At 41.7% G+C, this 23,264-nt stretch overlaps 1 protein-coding gene across 5 annotated transcripts in view; it reads left to right on the forward strand.

Annotated features, from left to right (window-relative positions):
* The window catches only part of mast4 (microtubule associated serine/threonine kinase family member 4), a 144,611-nt gene that overhangs the window by 20,913 nt on the left and 100,434 nt on the right, over nucleotides 1-23,264 (forward strand). For all 5 annotated transcript variants that reach the window (XM_061261933.1, XM_061261935.1, XM_061261934.1 and 2 more), the window contains exons 2-3: nucleotides 15,417-15,570; nucleotides 17,881-18,005. In XM_061261933.1, coding sequence (XP_061117917.1) covers nucleotides 15,417-15,570; nucleotides 17,881-18,005 — 279 coding nt within the window. The remainder of the gene's footprint in view (nucleotides 1-15,416; nucleotides 15,571-17,880; nucleotides 18,006-23,264) is intronic.

Consider the following 23,264-nt stretch of genomic DNA (forward strand, 5'->3'; position numbering starts at 1 on the left):
TGCTTTTAGTTTTGAGACCAGTTATCATCCATGCTAAAAATACGCCATAGGTCTGCGGTAAGTAGCAACATTATAAATCAATGAATTAATCTCAGGATGGTTGAAACATTTTCGCAATATTTATCTTCTATTTAAGGTCCATCTAACCTGTCTCTCTGATCTTTTCATATTTCATGGGAATGAGGTCATATAGAGGTCATTCGAATTTTGTTGCCAGAAAATTCTCATAATCGTTATGAGAGAGGGGCTTGGTTCAGTAAATCAAAGTGCCCTTTGAAAATTCATTTTTCATGCTTGTTTCAAGTATTATAGCGAGTAAGTGATGCGCAAAGCTGTCTATGATCCAATTAATTTCTAATGGTAAATGTGTTTAGGTTGTTAAATGGAAAAAAGAGCTCACATGCCGTAAACTGAATGTTTATATTTCAGGATTAAACCTTTCAGCTTGAACCTGGCTGAGGCACTGTTTTCACTGGTTCACTAGCTCAATTCTGAGTCAGTCTCTCCTGGCTCTGCCTCTGTAGTGAAGTACTTTTTTGTCTCCACCATGAAGATGCTGGACAGAAATGTATGTTTTGTCCCTCAAACAGATTTTCCTGACAAAAGTTGAATTGGTTTGAAACATTAGTGTGCATTGAAAAACTTTAAGATTCTGTACCCATTGTATCTTTGTGAATTATGGGATAATTCTGAACAGAAACTGAGCGCATCATTTATCATAATTATTAGAGTGTTCACAGTAAAGACACACAATGTAATGAAGACGTTTCTTATGACCTGTTTTGCCCATGGCTGTCACAGAGGGGGGACTAGATTTACACCATCTACAGGTGGTGTTTCTTTTTCCCCTTTGTAAAATAAACGTGTGCTTTCATTGTGGCTTAGCAACCACCAGGAGAGGCTAATACTGATAAATACCTGCATTGAATAGCTTGTTTTTATCATCTGCCTCTTTTCAACAGCAGCAACAAACAACCTTTGTGCCAAACAGAGAAATGGAAAGTAATGATGTTCCCTACAAAAAATGAAATGCATAATAGACTGCTCTTTGTGTCTGGCCACTTACAAAGGTCCTTAAAATTGTAATGAGAATGATGTTTTTATGATCTACTATTTATATGGTGTTTTCTCATTCACAGAGGAATAGTGGACAGCAAGACCAACACAACATCATTTTACTTAAATTAGGTTTTAAGTTTGAAAATATAGGGCTAATAAAATACACCACAGAACAAGCCTTTCAAGTCCAATGTCTGTTGACTGGATTTTTTGATTTGATTTGCAAGAGTACAAAGATTTCTAGGAGAAAGATGTTGAACCAAGTCACATTGAGGACATTTACCATATTGTTTGAGAGTCATGTCAACTCAATCCATGGCCACTAGATTAATGGTATACATTTGAAATGTAGTTAATGCTGAAATTTAGTAAATTATATTATGATCACATGCTTTGTAGAGGACAGTACTTCATGCACGTTTAGACAAATCTATGAACAACAAATTAAGTACACATTTGGGTCAAGGAACGCTGTGAAAGGTTATGGAAATATTGTGTTTTCTGCCTGTAGCCATAACAAACCACTTCCTTGTGTACTGCCTGACGTGTGAAATGTTAGACGATCAAGTGAACTAATCTTAGTCAACAGACAATGGACCATTTCCATCATGGCAGTGGACTGAGATTCATGGTAAAGTATTTGTCAATCATGGCAAATAAATCTGAATCAAAGGTTAGAGGAATGGAAGAAAAGATGGAATTTGACGAAAGCCATAGTTCACGTTCATATTTATTGTTCCCTTAAACAAGTGGGGATGGAGATCATTTGCTTGATCGGATGTCTTATTTCTTAATATGCTCTGTTTCGCAAGAGACCAGTTGTTTGATGACATCCATCTTGCATCTCTGTCCTGAAGACCCACAAGCTCTCTGGCTCACTGATCCATTTGAGCAGGTTGGGGTGGCATATGCTGGCCGGGTCCCAATCGTTGGAACCAGTCATAAAAGGTACTTCAATGTCAAAAGCAGACCCTGTAGGTCCAAGAGAACAGTAGGGGAGACTTCTGTCCAACAGAAGCCACTCATGCAGTTCCATTCAATGCTTAAGCTGTGCAAACACTTGGAAACGTACCAATAGGCTCTCCATCACTCAGGGTCAACAGCAGGACACTGCTCCCCCCATCCCTTTCTGTGTTTGCTCTGCCTTCTGCAGCACCACCGCTGTTTACCTTACCGGTGCATTCTCCAGCCAATCAGCCGTTAACTGTTTCCTAACACTCTCATCCCTCTCTCCCGATAGCCTTTCTCTTTCAATTACCCATCATGCCACATTCAGTTATCACTGTCTCCTCCGTTCTTATTGTTCGATTTATCACTCCCACTGTTGTTTTTGCCCCCCTCGGCACTGTTCCGTTAACAAGGTTTACCTTTCTCCCACTTGTTCATACCCTGAAGCTGTTTTCTGATCGTGACCATCATCTCTGCTTGGCTCAGTTACCAGTCTTATGAATCAGCTGCTCTGAGTGTATGAGCATTTCCCTTGCTCAATGAGCACGTGTGGGGCTGGGGATATAACTCTTGGCACTCTGTTCTCCTCTGTGTTTTCAGTGTTTGCTTGCTGGGCTCTGTGGCCTTTTCACTAATCAAATGTTGCTCCTACAACAGTAGCTGTGTAAAACCCGAGTAAAGTTCATTGTACGGCACCGACAGCTTTACGGCTGTAGTTGCTTCCGGACATCGGTAAATAATGCAGGGCACTGGTTTATTGCCGGTTGGCCTCACATGAGCAATGGTGCAGGGTGTCCTAGTTCAAGGCTGTGCTTCATTGTTGCCGTTTATGAACAGGTAGTCTACTGGAACAGAGTAAAAAGGAAACCAGCTCTGGTTCCTGGCAGGAACTCCCACTGTACCCTTTGAAGATGCTTTAGTACAAATTGTACTAATGGGTAGTGTGTTGGGAATGACCTCTGGTTGTGGAATTGGTTAAGGTTGCCTGTTAACCAAATAATTCCTGGAAATATATACATATGAAAATGTACATTTTCTTCATAAAAAATAAAATGCATCATATATTTGCGTAATTCTCATGGGCCCCTTCCAAAGGGAGAGTGGTCTGCTATCCAAAGTTTGCCACGCCTCACCATTGAACATGGTCCAGCTTGCAGACCACCTCCTGCTGGTCAAACACATACAGTGTATCATAGACATTGTCCAAATGATGGGGTCTTGGTGGAGTTCTGCCTCTTTTCTCAGCAGGTGGTTGAACAGAGCTTGTGGATGGGCCTCTCGGAATGGAAGTGGGCAGAAAGTCAACCATCCTGCTATGTTAATGCATTTAAAATGGCCTTGTGTTGCTTTTGGTGAACACAAGGCCATTTTATTACATGTTCTTCACAAAGGTACATTAGCAGTTCTGTTTTGCACAGTTCTGTCATGCTATGCCCTTCCTGAAAGGAATAGATTTGTGTTAAAGCTGGGCTAGGTGATCATTTGGCGTGAGCAGAATCTGGGCAGAAGAAAGATTTTGAATGTATACAGTGGCAAAAAACCCACCCCCTCTCGTAGTCGCGCTCCACAATTTGGATAGGCAGGTAAGGTCCTGGCTGAGAGCTGCTCTCATTGGATGTTCGCTACCAGCAGCGATGAAAAACCAAAGTCCCTGAAAATCTGACCTGGGACAGTCACAGATATCACATTTTTCCCAGAGCTGCTGGTTTATTGCTAGCTGTCGGAAAGTGAAGAGAATTTCACAAAATATTACCAAAAACAAATTGCCTACCTTTAAAGAACAAGCAAAAGGAGACTTACTATGCTCTTATTGAAAGGAACAATTTTTTCATCACCATCTGGTATTTAGAAATTCAAATGGCTGATATTTATTTTTAGTGTTATCTATTTTAGTTGTCCAAATAATAATTGCAAGCCTGATCAAAAGTGTTTTGTAACCTTTTTTGTCAGCTCATTCCCCTCTTACATGTGAAGACCTGGTTTCCCAGACACCAGATTACCAATGCATGAAGGCAAACACCAGAAAGCAGCGCTTGTTGACTTATTGGAAATGTATTTACAGTGGGAAGTGCAAACCAGAATTTACCCCTTTCTCCAGAAACGGGCTTTATTTTCAGATATCCTGGTCATGTTCCATCACAACCTTCATCATTGTCCCCGATTGGCTGATTTTCATTAATTTAATTAATTTTGCAATTTTCTTTGTATATAGACTTCAAATGTGATTTTTACCTTTTGAGCTTATTTAGCTAAGAATACATGACGTTCTGCATTTTCTTTGTAATTTTAGTTGCGCAATAATAGTACAGCATTAGAAATGTGGTTTAGATTTTACATTTATGTATCATTTTTTTTCAGCAATAATCAAGTTTCATTATTTGAATAGTGGGCTGTGATGGGCCCCTGTTTTCTAAATCGTCTGTCCGTTTCCCTGGAGACGTGCGCGTGCACAGGCTGTGCCTCCAGCTAAAGAACCCTGATGGAGACTCTGCCAAAGTCAACCATTCCCCTGGCCTCTCCTGCAGAGCAATGGATTTGGGACGAGGGAACACTGAACCAACTGTCACTTTTGGAGAAATATTCCAGGGAATGTCCTTTACTCTTCCCATGTCGCAGAAAAGTTTGTGCCACAAAGTCAACACAACAGCAAGGCGATTCTCTGTGTGCAAAGAATGTGTTATTTGGACTGTATGGCTCTCCAGAATGTCTGTTTGCAGCTCTGAATAAGACTTCAACACGAGGAATATGAGACTGTCTGTCTGGCCCTGCAGTTTGGATAACGCATAGCCATGGTGAAAAAAACGTGCCATTTATTTTCACTCTGAGCCCTTTCCAAGGGCATGCTGCTTCCTCAGTATAATCATATGGAAACCTTTTTAATCCTGTGTGCCTCTCCCACAGTCATCCACAGTTCTTGTACCACTACCGAAGCAATGTCCCATTTACTCAAATGTTCCGTGTCTCTGGCTGTCACAGATGTTCATCTGTCCTGCACAATGAGTGTGTGTTTGAGGGTCACGGGCCCATTGAGGAATGCTGCACCAGCAGCTCTCAGTCCAGCCGTCGGGCACAGGCGGAAAGGAATTATGTAGGACGGATGTCTCGTGCTTGTCTAAGAGCCGGCCCGGAACCCACCGCTTTTGAAAGCATCCACATGTGGGCTCCTCAGGGAATCAAGAGACCGTTTATTTGACTGATAGCGTTTATGAGGTGTTTATGGTAGTCCTACTGAGCTTGTGATCATAGTGGCCATGGGTTCAGTTGAATCACCCCCATGAAAACAATGAAAGCAGTGCAGTTTGCCCTCAAATGAGGAAGTAAATCAAGGAGTGCTTAGTTAGTAATTTAAATATACATAGTGACTAGCTTTGTCCTGCCTGTGAAAGAGGCCTCTATGTCATCTCTATGTGTGTGGCTCCTGTTGAAGCTTCTGGGTCTGAAGCATGGGACTGGTGGTGAGCCCGCACGCTTAGCCTGGTCCTCGAGACTGCTCTCAACGCATCTTGGGGTCCTCCCTCTGCCTTTCCAGTACAGTGTGCTGAAGATGGGGCTTTCTCCTGAACCCCTGTGAAGATGTAGCACCATAGATCCTATTCAGGAAGGACCAGTTGAAAGGGCTTGAGTGTAGGAACTGGATGACTTTAACTGAGATGATTGTTTTGTGGACACTTGCTTCGCTTATTTCACAAGGGTCATTGTTTGTGTCTCAGTTTTCCACCCGGTTATGCAACCTATTGTGTCATTGCTTAGTCTTCTCAGTACGGCAGCGAGCAACTTTAGTGCATGAAACGCCTGTGGTCCCGGAAAAAGTACAAAAAGTCCATGTTTAGAGATGCATTGTTTCATTTGTGTCTATTTGACTGAAATCCCTTGGGAAGTTTTAATTATTGGTTATTTATAAATGGTTACTGCTGTCAAACTGACTGCACTGTTCCTGAGTGGAGCAGAGTTGTTCATGTATTGCATATGGTTATCATGGTTATGCATGACTCAATTTACCTCTACTCTATTAATGTGGTGGTGGAGAACTATCATTAAAGTATATTTTCATCCCCTTCACACTGCTCACTGTATTTGGACAGTATTCTAAAGGAGCTTATAAACAGATTTTTTAACTGGCAAGAAAATGGTACAATGCAGTAAATTATGCCCTTTCAACAGTTAGACCCATATAAGATTGTTATACAGATTTGAAAAGATAATTTTGATGGGACAGAAGAGTGATTTCACTTCTGGGCAAATATTCATGAATTTTTATTTAGGTCTCGTCAGTCAAAGGAATGAAAACATGTTGGTTGTTGACACTTGTGTATCTCTGGGCTTCATCTTCTCTGCTTCCTGGAAGCTGATTATGTAAATATTTATTGCTGTTTGGTTTGAAACCTAAGCATAATTACAGCACCTGTGCGATAAACATAATTTATTACTAGATCTGGTTAAATATTATGTGGGAGGAATAACTCAAAGAAAAGCGGGGGGGTGCGGAAGCCTGGCGGAAAGCCAACCATTATCATATGAACACACACACACACACACACACACACACGCACACTCTCTTTCTCACGCACGCACGCACGCATGCACGCACCTACGCACACTTTCTTTCACACACACACACACACACACACACACACACACTCGCACACTTTCTCACACACACACACACACACACACACACACACACACACACACACACACGCACACTCTCTTTCTCACGCACGCACGCACGCACGCACCTACGCACACTTTCTTTCACACACACACACACACGCACACACGCACACACACGCACACTTTCTCACACACGCACACACACACATGCACACACGCACTCGCACGCTCTCTTTCTCACACACACACACGCAGACACACACACGCACGCACACTCTCTTTCACACACACACACACACACACACACCCACACACACGCTCGCACACTCTCTTTCTCACACACACACACACACACACACACACACGCACGCACACACATGCACGCACACTCTCTTTCTCACACGCACGCACACACATGCACGCACACTCTTTCACACACACACACGCACACTCTTTCACACACACACACGCACACACACACACACACACGCACACACGCACACACACACACACACACACACACGCATGCACACACACTCGCACACTCTCTTTCTCACACACACACAAGCGCACACACACACACACACACACACACACAGTTAAGCATAGGATATTGAGAAGCATCATTGTGCTCTTACAGCATTAATATAACCTAATAATTTACTAATTTAAAAGATTATTTTCCCTCATTGGAATGACATCATACAGTATGCACGTGCTGTAGGACTTCCATGGTAAGGTAAGAAACAAGCAGTGAACTACTGTTTATTGTAAATTTGTGCTATCACTCTAGATATTTTGTAAACATAGTAGGTCTTGTGAACATGTGCATGTGCTTACTGTACAGAAGGAATCTTTTGGGGTGCTTGTATTTCTATGTACATCTTTGTTACCATCTGTTTTAATGGCATAAACAAATCAAAATTAGTCTCGCTGATCGCAATAAATCGCATTGTTTTGGAATTTGCGGTAGAGCACATGCGCCTTGATAATAAAACTATTCAAATATATATTTATTTTAAGTGAGATTTTTACTTCTTTCCTTGTCCCACATTGACCCAGTTTAGCAGCATGTGGTAGTTTTAGCTGGAGACAGTCTTGTGTTCCTAATGAGTTTGTGTATTCTCACTCTTGTTTTTGAACCTGCCATTTTATATTCAACAAGTATAACTGTGGGGTCTCTTTCTCCCTTTCTCCTTTGCTTCATTGCAACATTTACTATTAGAAACACATGTTCTGGTTATATTATCAGTTGATGTAATTCTTTGCTCAATTTCTGAATCCATTGGTAAACCACGTAATCTTTTGATTTGGATTATAATGTTCTGTGAGCGCAACATTTTGGGGAGGCAGTTTGACTAGTTGATGTGACAGTGAGTTTGGGGCAAAACGTAGCACTATCCCTCTGCATTCCTTTCACAGAACTCTGTCCCATTTTTGATTGCATTCCCTTGCATGCGTTGGTGATGAAGAAACTCGTAGTATAGGCATTATAACTCATCTCTCATCCTGCACTCTGAGGCATGTGGCTGAGATTGTGTCTCATTGGTGTTTCTCAAAGCCAAACTTTGCTCCTTGTAAAAAGAAGAGATTAAATTGGGTTCAGACGTTTGGAGCCTTCACGGTCTTTACAGTTATGATGTCATTTTGATTATGATCGATGATTATTACTGGATGTTATAGTTATCCTTTAGAATAAATCACATGCATTGTTTTATTGAAATGTCACTATTTAAGTTACTTTATTTCAAATATTTTTTAATATTATTTGATGAAAAACAATAAATTCTTTAAAGAAGTGCTTCAATGGTCTGAGCAGTTTGACTGATTGTTTTGGTCATCTCTTCATAATCCCAAATGCGTATTTAGTATTCTAAGATACACAAATGTGCATGCCAAGCCTTTTTTTATTTTTTATAAACTGCTCTATAGAGGGAATACATTTCAAATTGGGTCATTCTGTGAATGAGGTGTGGGAGTTGACCCCTGAAATTTTGCACAAGTTTGTGTAAAGGTTCTGTATATATTCAATAAAGAACATCCAAAACATTAGCTTGATTGGATTTATTGTTCTAGGGACTTCTTAAATAAGGGGTGGGTGGTATGCAAAAAGTCACTTTCGAGTTGAAATTGGGTCTGCTGATTTTGGAGCACCATATCTTTGACATTAAAGCAGGGAAAACCTGAAAACTGTCTAGTTTCAGATTATCACCGATTCTCATAATAGTGCTCAGACAAAAAATTATGGCCATTCAAAAAATCTTATTTGTATTTTTTTAATTATACTTTTTTCAATATTTGATGGCTTACTGTACTGCATCAGTACCACTTTGTTTATGACTTCCAAACTGCTATGGCTGGTGGATATTTTGGTCAAGAACAGCCACAAGGAAAATTAGGTCAAATAAATAATTTATTCAAAAATCATACAATGCCAAATTTGGATCCCACCAGAACATGTAAGCTAATCAACCATGTAGTTGGTAAGGCCAATATGGGGTAAAAGTGCAATTGAGGATGCCAGCTTTTGCCTGATAGGTTGCAGAGTCCACTCTGAGAATTTGAGAGAGGTCGTTGTACTCTAAAATGTTTATGTGCTGACCTGGAGCAGGCCGAACTAAAGTAATATATTTGTGGATGGTCAGCTATGTCCGACTTATTGTTTTGGGCTCTCAAATCAATGTGACATTTTTTCAAAGGTTTAGCTGATTCACGAAACAGAGTTAATTACATTCCAGCGAGGGCTTATCTAATGTACAGTGTTTACTTTGTTGTGGCTGTGTTTGTTGCCCCTTCCAGGTTGTTGAGGCAGCCAGAATGATTACAGACCCAGTTGTGGCTTTACTATAAAAAACAAAAGAATAATAATAATAATAATAATAAAAAAAACCTCTTCTGATTCTGTGGCTTTCTAGGCTTGCTAATCCTTTCACCATTGCAAAGTAGATTTGAACAGATGAGTGATAGCCCTGTATCCAGGCAGTTGGGAATTATGTAATAAGTCAGGCTTAAATTTCTAATGCTAGCTATGAGGGACAGATCAGAATCAGAGCTTCTTCTGCTGTTATGCTATTTTTGCCTGAGGCTTTACGCTGTCTATAACTGAGAGAACGCACTGTTCTTCATAATGGCTTATTCTCTGCCAAACGTGGTGCAGTTTGATGCTCGTCCGTCTTGCATTTTGCTTAGAAATATTGCTGGTGTGCAAAGTGTAAAAAAAAATAATAATAATAATCTGGCTGTTATTTATTTTTTCCCTAGAAAAACTGCTGAGAGAATCTTAGATTTGAAAGAAATGCTTGCATCTTGGATCTCAGTAAGTGAGAATAAGCAATGTGGAATATTATAAAAATGTATTACAAATAAACAGTGTTAAATTGTCCTTTATTGGTAGATGCCACCTTGTTTTACATGATGACATGATAATTGGATAAGCACAGATCATTAATGGAAAACCTAATGTGACAACTTATTGTTGTGCGTCCTTAGCTTTGAGTGGGCCCTATCATGCTTAAAAGGATATATCTGAATGAATTTAGGTTTTTGGTTAGGTTTTGGGTTCTTGGAAAATGCAATGTAGTCATACGAAGTTAGGTTTAAGAAAATATGACTGTTGTGTAGAGTAATGTTGTTCAGTAATGGGGAGCTCAACACCAAGTGTTTGGCATGGTTTGAAAGCACTGCTTCTAATGGAGGTGCTGATTTTCATCTCTGCCTCCCCCACAGGGTAGAGGACAGGGCTAAAATACATCCATAAATATTGAGGAAGTAGTTTCAGAAATGGTAGAGTGCCTTGCTGCTTATCTGCTTCACTCCACGACTGACTGAACACAGTTCACAGCTCACACAGTCAGGGTTTTTTTAACACTGGGGGCAAGTAAGGTCAGCATAGCACTGATTGCTAACTCTGTCTGTTCGGTTGGGCATCTGGGTCCAGGGAAGGGTCACTTTTAGTTGACCTTTAGTTGATTGCAGATTAAGTGTTTCATATTTCTCTCAAAAAATCTCTTATGGATAGCAATAGATACATTTGGCAGGAACTGACCATATCTTAAGGCAGCGATATGCAGTGTTGTGTGTGTGAATATCTGCAGTGTAGTGCTCTTTTAAAAAACATATGTACAGTAGAGTTATTTGCCTTGTTAGAAGGAGCTTAGCTAGGAACTTATTTTTGATATTCAATATATTGGAACAAAAGGATTGTCTAGGTTCTTTTGTGATCTTTTTGTCTGTGTGTGTGTGGGGTTCAAACACAACCCCCCTGTTGTCTGCATGGTTGCCTGGTTGCACAGGTACACTTCAATAAAACTTTAATTGGCAGTAAGGGAATCCAGCTATTGAATGTTTTTTTCCTGCTTGCTTGAATAATTGCATGGCGCAGAATTTTTGCCTAAGGCTTAATGGTGAATCAAAACTCAGCCCTTGCACCTGAAAGCTGACTAACCTGTTAACCTGAAGGCATTAGTTGCGTGATTCACCATTTGTGCCAGTGGGAAACTGACCGTGCATCCGATTTATTTCCTTGGTTTCATCCAGATGAGCACACAGTTCCTCAGGGAGACTCCAACAAACACATCGTACTTATTTATACCACAAGCCCAGTAAAAAACAAAGTGTATGCTTCAAGGTGTAGTGATTAAGGTTGTCACTGGTACAAGGCAGTTTACAAGGCAGTTTTATAAATGGCTGAAATCAATGAAACCAACTCTGTGCTAGCTACAGTGGAAGACTAAGGTTCAGCAAGTGACTGATGCAGTATCAGTAATTGTTGGCCTGACATGAGCACCTCTTCCATGGCTAGGCAGCATAATAACCTGTAAAATGCGTTGTAGCTGCGTGTTTTCAGTCTGTGACAAGCAAAGGAGATGTATTCTTTGGTTGACCTTAATGACTCATGTTTTAAGTGGACATGTGGAAGGCACTGCTGAGTGGTTTGTGTTGGAAATGTGAATGTGTTGATGAATAATGGCAGAGAGTAGCAGAGCTGACTCACGTCGGTGCTGTGTGGCGTGGTCTTTCCTCTCATTCTTAGGGGTCAGTGAAATGTCCTGCTGATGACTGCAGAATACTGAAATACAGAAGAAGCTGTGTGTAGTAAATAATGTAGTAGAAATAATGTAGTTTCCGCCCACTCTGATGCTTTTCCACTTTCCCCACAGAGCAGGAAGCTGCTCTAATGAGATGAAGCGGACAAAACTGAGAGAGAGGAGCCTGGTTTGAGCTTTTATCCAGCCTCCGCTCTATTTCAACTCTATTTCAAGTACATGACAACATTTTTAACAACCAGAATTATCAGAATTCTTTATTCAAATATATATTTTGAAATATGCATCGATAGAATAATGTCCAACCTCTTGTATATCAAAATAATGTGCAGCCAGTCATGCAGTGGTTTGCGTGATATGTGGTGAAATATTGGTTTCATTCCATTTGGTTTTCTTCCATTCATAACCGAGCACACAGAGTTCTGAGAAAGTCTAAAGTGTGAGAATCATTGTGGCTTGGTTTGTTGTGTTTTGATAGGCTAGCCCATTCTGAAAGAGTATTTGCTTAATTTATCTTTATTTTACGATGACTCAGTCTATTCTTCAGTTCTAACTCAATTTACAAAGATTTAAGATTGTTGAAAAGGTTTGAAGTACCCTTCTGTATTTTATTCTCTTAAAATGTTGTATTTAAAATGCACAGAAGTGATTTAACCATGTATTCCGGCTTCAGAAGAACTACTAAACCCTTAATTTGTCTCGTGTAATCTCATAAATGGAACATTGTAAAGGCAGTATTTCAATGTTCCCGCCCTGTTCTCTAAAGCCCTTGCTCCAAAATCAGTGGCGGGTTTGCCTTTAGCGTTCATGGTTTCCGCAAAACAACCTTGCATAAAGCTGTTTGCTCGCAACCAGCATTTATCAGGCTGGCCACCATTCACGTCAACGCCTACCGAAATGGAATATCTTCATTCATGTGCGACGGGGAACCTTCTTCTGGACCTGGGTCCTGCTCCTCTGTGTAGAGGAATGGAGAGGAGCTAGAAGGTACGGTATAGGCTGTGAATAATGCACAGGTTCTGTTCATGTGGGACTGGGATAAGGGTGTAACCCCTCCATGCCAGGCCTCTCTCATGCTGTGTTCGCAGAGAGAGGACTGCTTCCTCTGCCCTGATTGTCCTCCAGGGAGGCGTTTCATCTGAGCTTCTAAACTTTCTCTCGGCCTTTGTTCCCCCGCCTAAACAGCCGGTGATCTGAGCTGCAGGAAGGTATATGGTGGCGCTTTCCGCTGTTTTGGAAACAATCGCTGATATCATCCTTACCTCGAGTGAGGATCTGAAAAGAGTCATGCGGCGTCACTAATTTCATTGGTATTATTGTCTTTGAACAATGTGTCTGGCATAATGCGGTGCCACAAAGAGTTTGAGCCTAGTAAAGTTTGTTGAGGTAGGTTTGAGTGTTTTCGGGGTGGTAATTTCAATTTATTCAGAGGGAAGTGAGATTAAATCCACAAATCTTCAAATGTGAATGCTCTCCCTCTCTCTGATCGCCCCAATTTACCCTATTTCCTCAAACGGACATTATGATTGCATCCCCATCCTGGGTGTATGGCTGTTTATTTATTTATATATTTATTTTCTATCTGACTGAATATGTTTTTCGCATTATGTCCGCAGCCTGGCCGATAACTGTATACTAGGCTAATGGGAAAATCAGAATTCTGTGCCTTCAGCGAAAGACAGCCCAGTCTCCCGAGAGTTATACAACATGCACTTCCTATAGAAAGGGCTGCTCGCAAAGGGCAAGAAATAGGAGGAGTGTAATTTCATTTTGTAATGCTCCCTTACACCCGTGGCTGGCTGCATTTCATCTTATTTGTTTGTTCGCCCTTTATAAGAAACATTGTTTTACAAGCGGATGGATTATTGAGGAAAAACAATAGCTGTGGAAGTGTGGAAGTGTGGATTGGCTTGCACCTGGAAACCTGGTTCACAGCCCAGAGGGGTGAAGCAATCTGATTTGCCAAAATGGAATAAAAGTCCAGTCAAGATTTTTAACATATATTCATGAAACAATGGTGCAGTACAAGTTAGGGTGTCCTTTGTCTAGAAATCTAATGGTTATTAAAATGCCAGCCCAGCTTGGTGGAGACATAGATGAAGCTTCTGTGTTTACCGATAAATAAATGAAAAACACCCTCCCCATTGTTACAGGTGTGGCTGTGCTGTGTAAATGCACCACTGAATCTGCGCTTTTCATGCAGACGATGTCTGAAAGACCCAGCAGCAAATTTAAAAATGAGTCCATCTCATTATACACGGGTCTGTACAGTGTGTTCCTGTTGACATATTGTTTTTAGAATAGTGAACATTACTCTTATTTGTCATGCATTTCATGGACATATCCCACTTTTGCACTACAAATCACTTTTTTTATACATTTTAAATTTCAGTCTTTCTTCTGCTCTATGTTTGTGAAACATAGTGAGTGCACGACTGTTGCTGTGGTGACTAATGACTAATATGAAGTTTACGCTCTCAGTTTTTTATTTACTTGCGATAGGTTCAGCCCATATGTGGTTGTATACCTGTTAGCGGTCGGTTGATTTGGAAAAACCTATAAAGCCAATTGTAATGCACTGGTTTGTTTAGCAGGGAACAAATATTCCTGTATGAAATGCTTATTATATACTTGCACACACACACACACACACACACACACACACACATGAACACAAACTTACGCTTAAAGCGTTTTGAAAAAATATATTTAAAAAAAAGTATTACATTTCAGATTTACCTATTTCTCAATTGAAAAATGGTTTAAGCATCTGTTACAATGAATCTGTTCATGATCAAAAGCAAAAAAATTTTTTGCCAAGATTGCTTTTCATTTGAATTTTTTACTGTTTATAAGTTATAAAAGAGGAAAAAGGCCCTGTGAAAAAGTTTAGTAATCCTTTTGGATTACTCTTTAAGTGTTAATTATAAGGCTTTTTTATAATTTATTTTTTTCATACCATGGGTGCCCAAATTTTTGCACACCACTATATTTATTTGTCACTCACAAGGTGTAAATTAATGTTGTGTTTTTTTTTTTTTTTTTTTTTTTGTGACAGAAAGATACAAGTTCATTTTCAACAATGTTGCCATGGTGCATTCTGTGCTCTTAGCTGTCACAAAAGTGCCTCTCTTTTTCAGTTTTAGCCTCGTTGGTTAGGTTTCCATGACGTCAGGGTACTGGATGTGGTTATTTGGTTATCAGAGACTGGACGTCCAGTGCCTCAGCACTGCCAGTCTCTAGGGCCCTCTTAATGAACAGAAGCCCTCTGAGACCATTTTAAAAAACGCTTTTAATTGGTACTCATTTATACAAATAACACCACAATTAAGCATATTACCATTTACACGTATTGTTGATATGATAAATGCACACCTAAATGTGGACAGAGGAGGTATGGTTTTTCCGTGAGCAAAAATGTGAAGAATCTAGTAGTGATTAGCGTGCACAGCAGTACATTTTCCAAATATAGCTAAATGTTGCAAATACCTGAAGCTTGCCAAGAGAAATATGTTGAAAAAACTTGATGCCTTCATTGTGAAAGCTAAACGACAGAGAGGAACAACTTGCAGTTTAATATGTGCATGCAAGTCCTCTTCAGCTAGTAACTCTCGCACTTTGTTGGGCAGAACAGTGAAGCGCCCTTCTATGTTCTGAATGATTTATACAGAAAAAAAAAAAAGTTTTGCTTCTCTCCAAGAACTTTGGAAGGCTTTCACAGAAAAACGAGTCTCTCTCTCTCTTTTCCCACAGATGGATAACATCCTGTACCCTCCCTGCATCCCCTTGCGAAAGTCCAGTAACCCCGAGGTGTCATATGGCTCAGGAATCCCCATGAAATACAAGCGGCAGCTCAGTGAGGATGGGAAGAGCCTGCGGAGGGGGAGCCTGGGTGGTGCCCTGACAGGTATACACACGCCTGCGCAATCCTGAGACAACATTTTATGCAAAATTATTTTCTATTTTCACATGCATACGTCATGACAACACCACAATTAGAGTCCAGTCCAAACAGACACACACACACACACACACACACACGCACGCGTGGGGGTGTATCTAGGCCACGGCAGGGTGGGGTCCCCTGCAGAGCATGCAGAGGTGAGTGGGGATTTCCTCTGCCCGGCTCGGTGATGGATGCCTGTGTGGGAGGTGGAGGAAGAGGAGGTTCCTCACTCCAAATGGAGGATCTGCATCCTGTTTTCCCTCCCAGTTCACTGGGCTCTTCGGCGAGCGACAGGATATCACCCGCTGAGCCAGGCGTGCCGGTGGCACTGCGCAGCCTGTGAGGAGAAGAGAGGGAGTGCTGACAGAGCACCTCCATGAGTATGAGTGTGGGATGAGTATCAATGTTAGTATGGGTGTGGGATGAGTATCAATGTTAGTATGAGTGTGGGATGAGTGTCAATGTCAGTATGAGTGTGGGATAAGTATCAATGTCAGTATGAGTGTGGGATGAGTATCAATGTCAGTGTGAGTATGGGATTGAGATTGTTTTGAGTATGAGTATGAATATGTGTATGGGACTGGGTATCAGTATGAGTTTGAGGATAGATATGAGTATGTGTATGAGTATTGGATTGGGTTAGGGTATGAGTTTGTGTAGTAAGCGCTGCAGTAGAACAGTACAAGTGCCCCGTCTTTAATGTACCTTCTAGCCGCTTTGTCATACGTGTCATTTGCAAGCTCTCTTGTATCAGCCCGCACACGGAAGCAGATCAGTGACGCACATGCAGTAGTCAGACGGTAAATTGACGTTCGGACGTTGCGCTCCATAAGCCGCCGGGCTGGCTAACGCTGCTTGCCCTCGCAGGTATGATGAAGGGGAGGACACTCATCTGCGTTTCTCTGCTCAAATAGCAGCCTGCTACAGCAGATGTGCACGCCTCTGTCTTCTAAGCAAGCAGCTGTGCGGCTAGACATCTGATGCACATCACATCTCTATAGCATTCCTATTATATTGCACGATATATGTCCCATTTGTCTTGTTACTGTCACTCTTAATTAGCAAGGCCATATTCCACTTGGCTGACTTGCATGTTGCTGACAGTTTGTCATGGAGCATCAATTTCAGAAATATTTTTCTCACCACAGTTGACACGGTTGACTTAATTTAGAATATCCAGGATATGGCTTAGTACAGACAAAAACAATTACCGTGAACTGCAACACACTAATCGCCAGAAAACACAAGACAATGGCTGGTGAGATCTAATCGGCTCTGTTTTTCATTTTGGGTATTTGGCTCCCTCTGACCTGGTGGGCTTGATTATGGATTTTCTGACCACTCAGAAATCCTAGGCAGCGATGAAATCTAGCGATATCATTTAGCAAAGTATCAGGCTGTGGTTGAGGATTTATATATATATATATATATATAATTTCCGTTGTTCATATTGAGAAACCCATTTCTGTCGTGACTGTTGGGGCAGTGCGGGTCTGCAGGTGTATTGCGTGAGAGGTGAGGTGACGATCAGCACCATGACTCATACTGAACGACAGCCCCCACTGCGTGCCATATGAGGGAGAAACAGCGAGTCAGCGAGGGGCGCAGAACACAGCGCTGTGCTACAGATGGACAGTCCTCTTCTCGCTGTGGCCAGTATCAGTCGCCCTCTTTGCTTGGCAGCCGGTCTCTGCGCATTCTCGTCTGTGCTTCCTTAAACAGGAAGTGCATGTGGCCCGTGGAAGCCTAGCATCTCCACCAAGAACACGAGAGATTTTATAATCCATGATTTCCTTTGCCGTTTGGACTAATCGATGTTTAGTTGCTGCAGCCTCATATTTCTCTGTTGATTTTTGGGTTACACTGCGGTGTGATTTTACCTGGTTGACAATTCCCATTTACTTTACATCCCCCTTTAATCAACTTCATCAATGAAATAATGACGTGATCAATCATTTTACTTCAACTGAGTGAGAAACCTACATCATCTGACACGCTCACACTACAGATCGGAGAGTTCTGAAGATGAGACCCTCCCGGTGCGCTCGTTACAAATACGGTAACACGTACGGCGCGGGTGTCAATTAGAGTAGTCACTCCCATGCAGCTCTGCATCACTGGAGTCACACTAAGCGGAATGAGTGCGGTGCGACCCGGCGTAGAACATTCAGCCTGGTCCTTCCAGCCAGTGCAGGTCTCATCTCCATTGTGATGTATGGTTTCTGTTGGGTTGCCTGCGCTCTGACCCTACGCCCTGCTCTCGTCCTCCAGGAAAGTACCTGCTGCCCTACGCCTCCTCCCAGCCGGCCTGGCAGCTGCCCCCGGAGGCCTCCAACCTGGTGCGCATGCGCTCGCAGACCCTGGGCAAGTCCGCCCCGTCCCTCACCGCCAGCCTGGTACGTCCTTGCTCCGGTTTTGTATTGGAGCTCTTCTCACATATTGGGGTGCAGTTAATAACTACATGTAGTCATTCACTTTCATTTATCAACATATTTTCTCTGTTCTGAAAGCAGCACGGTTATATATGGTAAACAGTTTTGATGTTATTTGTACTTTGTTAGATTTAAGGGTCAATCTTGAAAAGGAAACCATAAGCACCCCATTTCCAAAAAAAGCTTTTTGTATTGTTTTGGAGCTCTTCTCACATATTGGGGTGCAGTTAATAACTAGGCTACATGTAGTCATTCACTTTCATTTATCAACATATTTTCTCTGTTCTGAAAGCAGCACGGTTATATATGGTAAACAGTTTTGATGTTATTTGTACTTTGTTAGATTTAAGGGTCAATCTTGAAAAGGAAACCATAAGCACCCCATTTCCAAAAAAAGCTTTTTGTACTTAGTGTACTTGTACTGTAGAGTAAAGTATGTATATTGTGAAAAGAGCTTGAAAATGGTAAATGTGCGGTTGTCTATATGTTTATGAGACATATGAGGCAAGTCTGTGAGGATAGCACTTGAGATTGCTACCAGGACCGTCACGATGCCACACGTTTTGTTCATCCTCATCTTTAGTGTACGCAGTCCTACTCACACAGTGACACCCTCTGGCCAGACACATACCCTACAGTATAAACAAAATGAGTAGGATTATCCACATATAAAAACAGGTATGCCTTATGTTCTGAGCTTAGTGGGCAAAAGCAGAATCTCAGCATACAGCATGAGACAAAATATCTGAATTGCCAGATGCAGAAGTAAGAATGTAATTCGGTACGTGTGTGCTTTAATGGTTGTATAATGCATGATCCCATTACAGCTTGTTCATGCATGCACAATTGTGTCTGTGAACTTCAGATAGTAGTTAAAACTGGTGTCTTATGAAGTTATGACTGAGTAGTTGGTACACAAATTGCTTTTTTATACAGTATTATTTGTGTCCAAATAGGGATTACTTGCCATTTGATTAAATCTTATTTCCTTATTACTTAAGGCAAGCGATATTTGGACTTTGAGCTGATGTTTGGGTGCTTTTTGCTGTACCCTCCCGGAGTTTTTTCCTTCAGAAGATAAGAGCAGACACCCAGGAGGAAATTCCTAGCATTGAGTTAGGAGGAGTAATTCCTACAACTTTGAGTGTGATGTGCTTTTACCTGTAGAGTGAATCTAGTTATTGTTGGTACCCAATAAACCAAACCTGCTTATACACTGCATTTTAGAGTAATTCCTGGAGTTTGTTTAATGGATTTTCCCTATGTGTGGTCCAAGGAAGGGATAATTTAATGAGTGCGGTTTAGCAGCTTATTGCCTGATGTAAATCTTGGCAGACATGGGGACAATAGATTACAGGTAAGGGTGATGTGCCAATGTTAGCGTCTGTATCCAAAACAAAGGCATGGACTCCTGCTCCCTGGCACCAGCAATGCATGTTATATTTCTCTCAGTAGTTCTAATTAAATACACCTTCAAGCATTCATTCTAATTTCACGAGGGGGATGAGTGAATTTCATTTTGCCTTTTCTATCAAGTGTAAAAGCAGTGTGCTCCCTGTTGCACTTTCAGTCCTTATTGTGTATACGAGTGAAATTATACTGTGGTTTTTTCTTCTTCTTTGATGGATGACTAACCTCTTTCGTTGCATGGTTTGGTAAGCCCTCGCTATGCCGTATTAAACACATTTGGTGATAGCCATCATTGCCAGTACGACTGGGATAGAACAGGCACAGCTTGAAACACAGGAAGCCCAGTTTAGCGATGAGGTTTGAAACTCACAGTCCGTGCGAATGGAATGGATCGTTGACTTTGAAAGGTACAGTGGAAGGAAGACAAAGTGATCATATTATGCTGTTCTGCAGTTAATTTACACCTCCTGGCATCTGTGATGAGTTCATGTGCCCCAGCCTTTTGTGTCTGTGACTGTGACTGTGAACACTGTGTTAAGACTTCTTGTATGGTAATTTAGTCTGTTCTATTGTCCATTAGCATGTGTTAGTGAATTGTAATCTCATGCTTAGTGTGTACAATATTCTGTAAGTCATTGACGGGGGTAATACGTACATCTTCCAGTTGTCCTGTTTACATTTTCTTGCAGCTTTTTGAATAATTTTATGTTAAATCCTGTGACCCGTGTCAAAGCAAGAATGCTCTGTCTGGAAACGGTTTAGCTTGTTCTGTGAAGCCGCCCCGGTGTGTTCTGGGGTTTCTGTCGTCTTCCTCAAAGGGTTCTGCTGCACAACGGCAGCAGGTTGAAAGAAGAAGCTCAGGGGAAAGAGAGGGTGTTGTGACAGGTGTGACAACGCCATTGTTTCTCCAGTTTTATTTTTAAAGAGGACGCATACACAGCCTTGATTGAAATGTAGATGAAAAAGACCCTTTCACATTGATGGATGCTTCACAGAGAGGATGTAGTATTTGGTGTGCTGCAGATATGTACCCAGTTTGTGGGCTATGATTGACGCCAGGAGAGACTGCCAAGCCAATTAAAGACAAGATTGGCATTGCCTGGCCACAACCGCCATGTTGACCACAATCTTACCTTTTAAAAAAGGAAATTATGGCATCCATGGCTTTGTGTGGATAATTAACCTATCTTCGTGGACGTCTGTCTTTGACTGACATAGCCAGTAAGTTGTGTGTCAGGTCTATTTTTAATTTGCCCCCTCAGGGGGCTTGGAAAAAATAAAAATAAAAAAAATAAATGGAGTCTCTTCACGGTTGTTTGGGAAGCGTGACAGGGCCGGATAGGGGAGTGTAATGAGAGTTGTGACATGCCATGAATCACACTGGAGCTGCGACTGTCACTTCTTATTCTTCCTTTGCTTTCCCCTGGCAACCGGCAAACAGGGCTCGGTGCCCTTGTGTATGACAACAACTTTTACCTGTTATTTCTCTGAGCTCAGAATGGTCCCAGAGGTAATGCTTGCAAGTTTCAAATCATCACTCTCCCAAGAGAGATGTCTTTAAAAGGGCAATTACAGAGATGGCTGTGGTTACTGCTCTGTCAGAAAAATCCCTTGAAATTCAGTGGATGGCCATTTCTCCTGAATGCCTTCAGTAAGGCAATCATTGATTTTCATATAACGTGGTTTGTAGGTAACAAGAGTACTGTGTGCAAATCTAATTCATTGAGAATTGAGAATTGATGCAGTGCTTGTATTTGTATGAAAGTATGTTTTCTCTGGTGTAGGACAATGGGTGGGGTTGGATTGGAGGGAGATGTGCAGTTTCTTGCAGATCCTCACGAGTACACTAGAGGGCGCAAATGTTTTTTCAAAAGAGTGAAAAGGCGCAGAGGACACTAGATTCACTGGGTCCTCCTAGCTGTGTCGATGTGATCAATTAAATATTATTTCTCTTCTGGCCTTAACAAAGATGTTATGTGTTTGTAGTCGTTGGTCCATATTGTGTAGTCTTAGATTCAATTAAAGAGCCCCTGAAGGAGGAACGATCAGCCTTAACTCAAATGAACGTTCCGGAAGCAACATCACCAAATTCATGCAGTGATATGCATGACCACATTACACTGGCATTTCCCCTTGGAAACATGTCCTGGTTTGCTTGGATGCATAGTATGGACTGGCTGTGTAGGTGGCATACCAGTGAAGTTGTCCTGTATGTTTGAAAACAGAGATGCTCTTTACCCTTTCTGACCAATTTTAGAAAACAGTTGCAGCAGTTACAAACAATGTGTGGAGAAAAACTCATAATATATACAGTACTGTTGGACAACACATAGCACTGCTAATCTCCATATTACAAGAACAGGGATGTTGACTGTCTAACCTGAGTTTAGGGTGTGGTCACATGGGAAGGGCTTATCAATATTAATTGGTGGCCTTTTCTTTAATTAATTCGTATTAGTATTAACCTTTTATTTCAGCCATGGTATTAGCGTGTTGGCTGTGTTCATCCTGATTTAAGACAATCTCAAATTATAATTCAGATAAATTTGGTTTCCCTTTCTGTTTTTCTTGAACCTTCAATGCTGGGGTGATGCTGGCATGTTCAAATTGCAGAAATGTGTTCCATTCTTGGGAAGTCACTTGTTTTCCCCATCACAAATTAGAAAAAAAAAACAAACAACAAAAAAACAAAATGGCTTCTGAATGCAGTGTTCAAAAGTCGTTCTCGTGGAATGGAGAAGGGACTGCTGATCCTGTTCGCAGCGTGAGGCCTGTCTCTCTCTGCTGGTTTTGCATACCGTTTGTGCATGCGAATGCGCTGCACTGTGTGAGGAAGTGCTTCTGCAGGTATACTATCCGTGGGTTTCCCTGCGGCTTATCGGCCGTAGTTTGCCCTCAGAACGACCTGCAGCTATCTATTCTGCTCTCGCACCGTAGGCTCAGCCCTGTCTGTTTAAAGGGACTGTTTGATCTGCAGACGAAACATCCACCCACCGAATAAACGCTCTTTGCTTAACCACCTCCCTAGGCATGTTGCATTTATTAGTTGTGCCCAAAATCTTTTGTTGCAGATTGCATTTTCTCCGCTGTATGTAAATGCGCTTGTTTTCTGCCGTTTGGTTTCAGCGCAGTAGCAGGTGGCAACTCTGTGATTCATCTCTCTCAAGCTGTTTTTCCCCCTCTCTGTAAACTCAGCACCCCAGAGCCGCCGTCTGAAGTTTTTTTCTCCACTGTGGGTTCTGCGTTTGTTTTTTTTTCCATCCCGGATAATTATTCTGTACAGCGAGAGAAGTCTGTTCTATTTCGAATGAGGTGCATGATGTTCGTGCGGTTTTGATCAACGGTTGACTTTGAAATTAACCTGTGGCCTTGACTCGTGAGCCCACTACGAGGCGTATGCCGTGGGCCTCTCGGTGGGGGTAAATAGATGAATAATTCTGGCCCTGCCACGTTGCTGGAATGGCGCCCCATGCTGTTTTAGGTGCAGTGCAGATTTAAAAATTAATCATTTCACAAATTAGTTGTGTTTACAGAGGTTTTGTGGACCACATCCTACCCCCCTTCCCAAATCGTGCACAGAAATCCATAACTTCAAGCTCTTTTCCCCCTGAGGCCCCCACCCCTCGATACGGCTAGATGCGATTTGATTCCCTCCCTCCGATGGCACTAACTGGAGGGGAGCCCTCATGGAGGCTGTCTGATTGAAATTAATGATCGCCAAGGCCGAGGGTCAATGAAGTACAAACACAATGTCATTACAGGGCGGCCAGATTAGCCTGAAGAGCGCCGCTTTGTCTTTGCCTCATGTCGTCA

This window comes from Conger conger, chromosome 12 (assembly GCF_963514075.1).
Source record: "Conger conger chromosome 12, fConCon1.1, whole genome shotgun sequence".
Taxonomy (NCBI): Eukaryota; Metazoa; Chordata; class Actinopteri; order Anguilliformes; family Congridae; genus Conger; species Conger conger.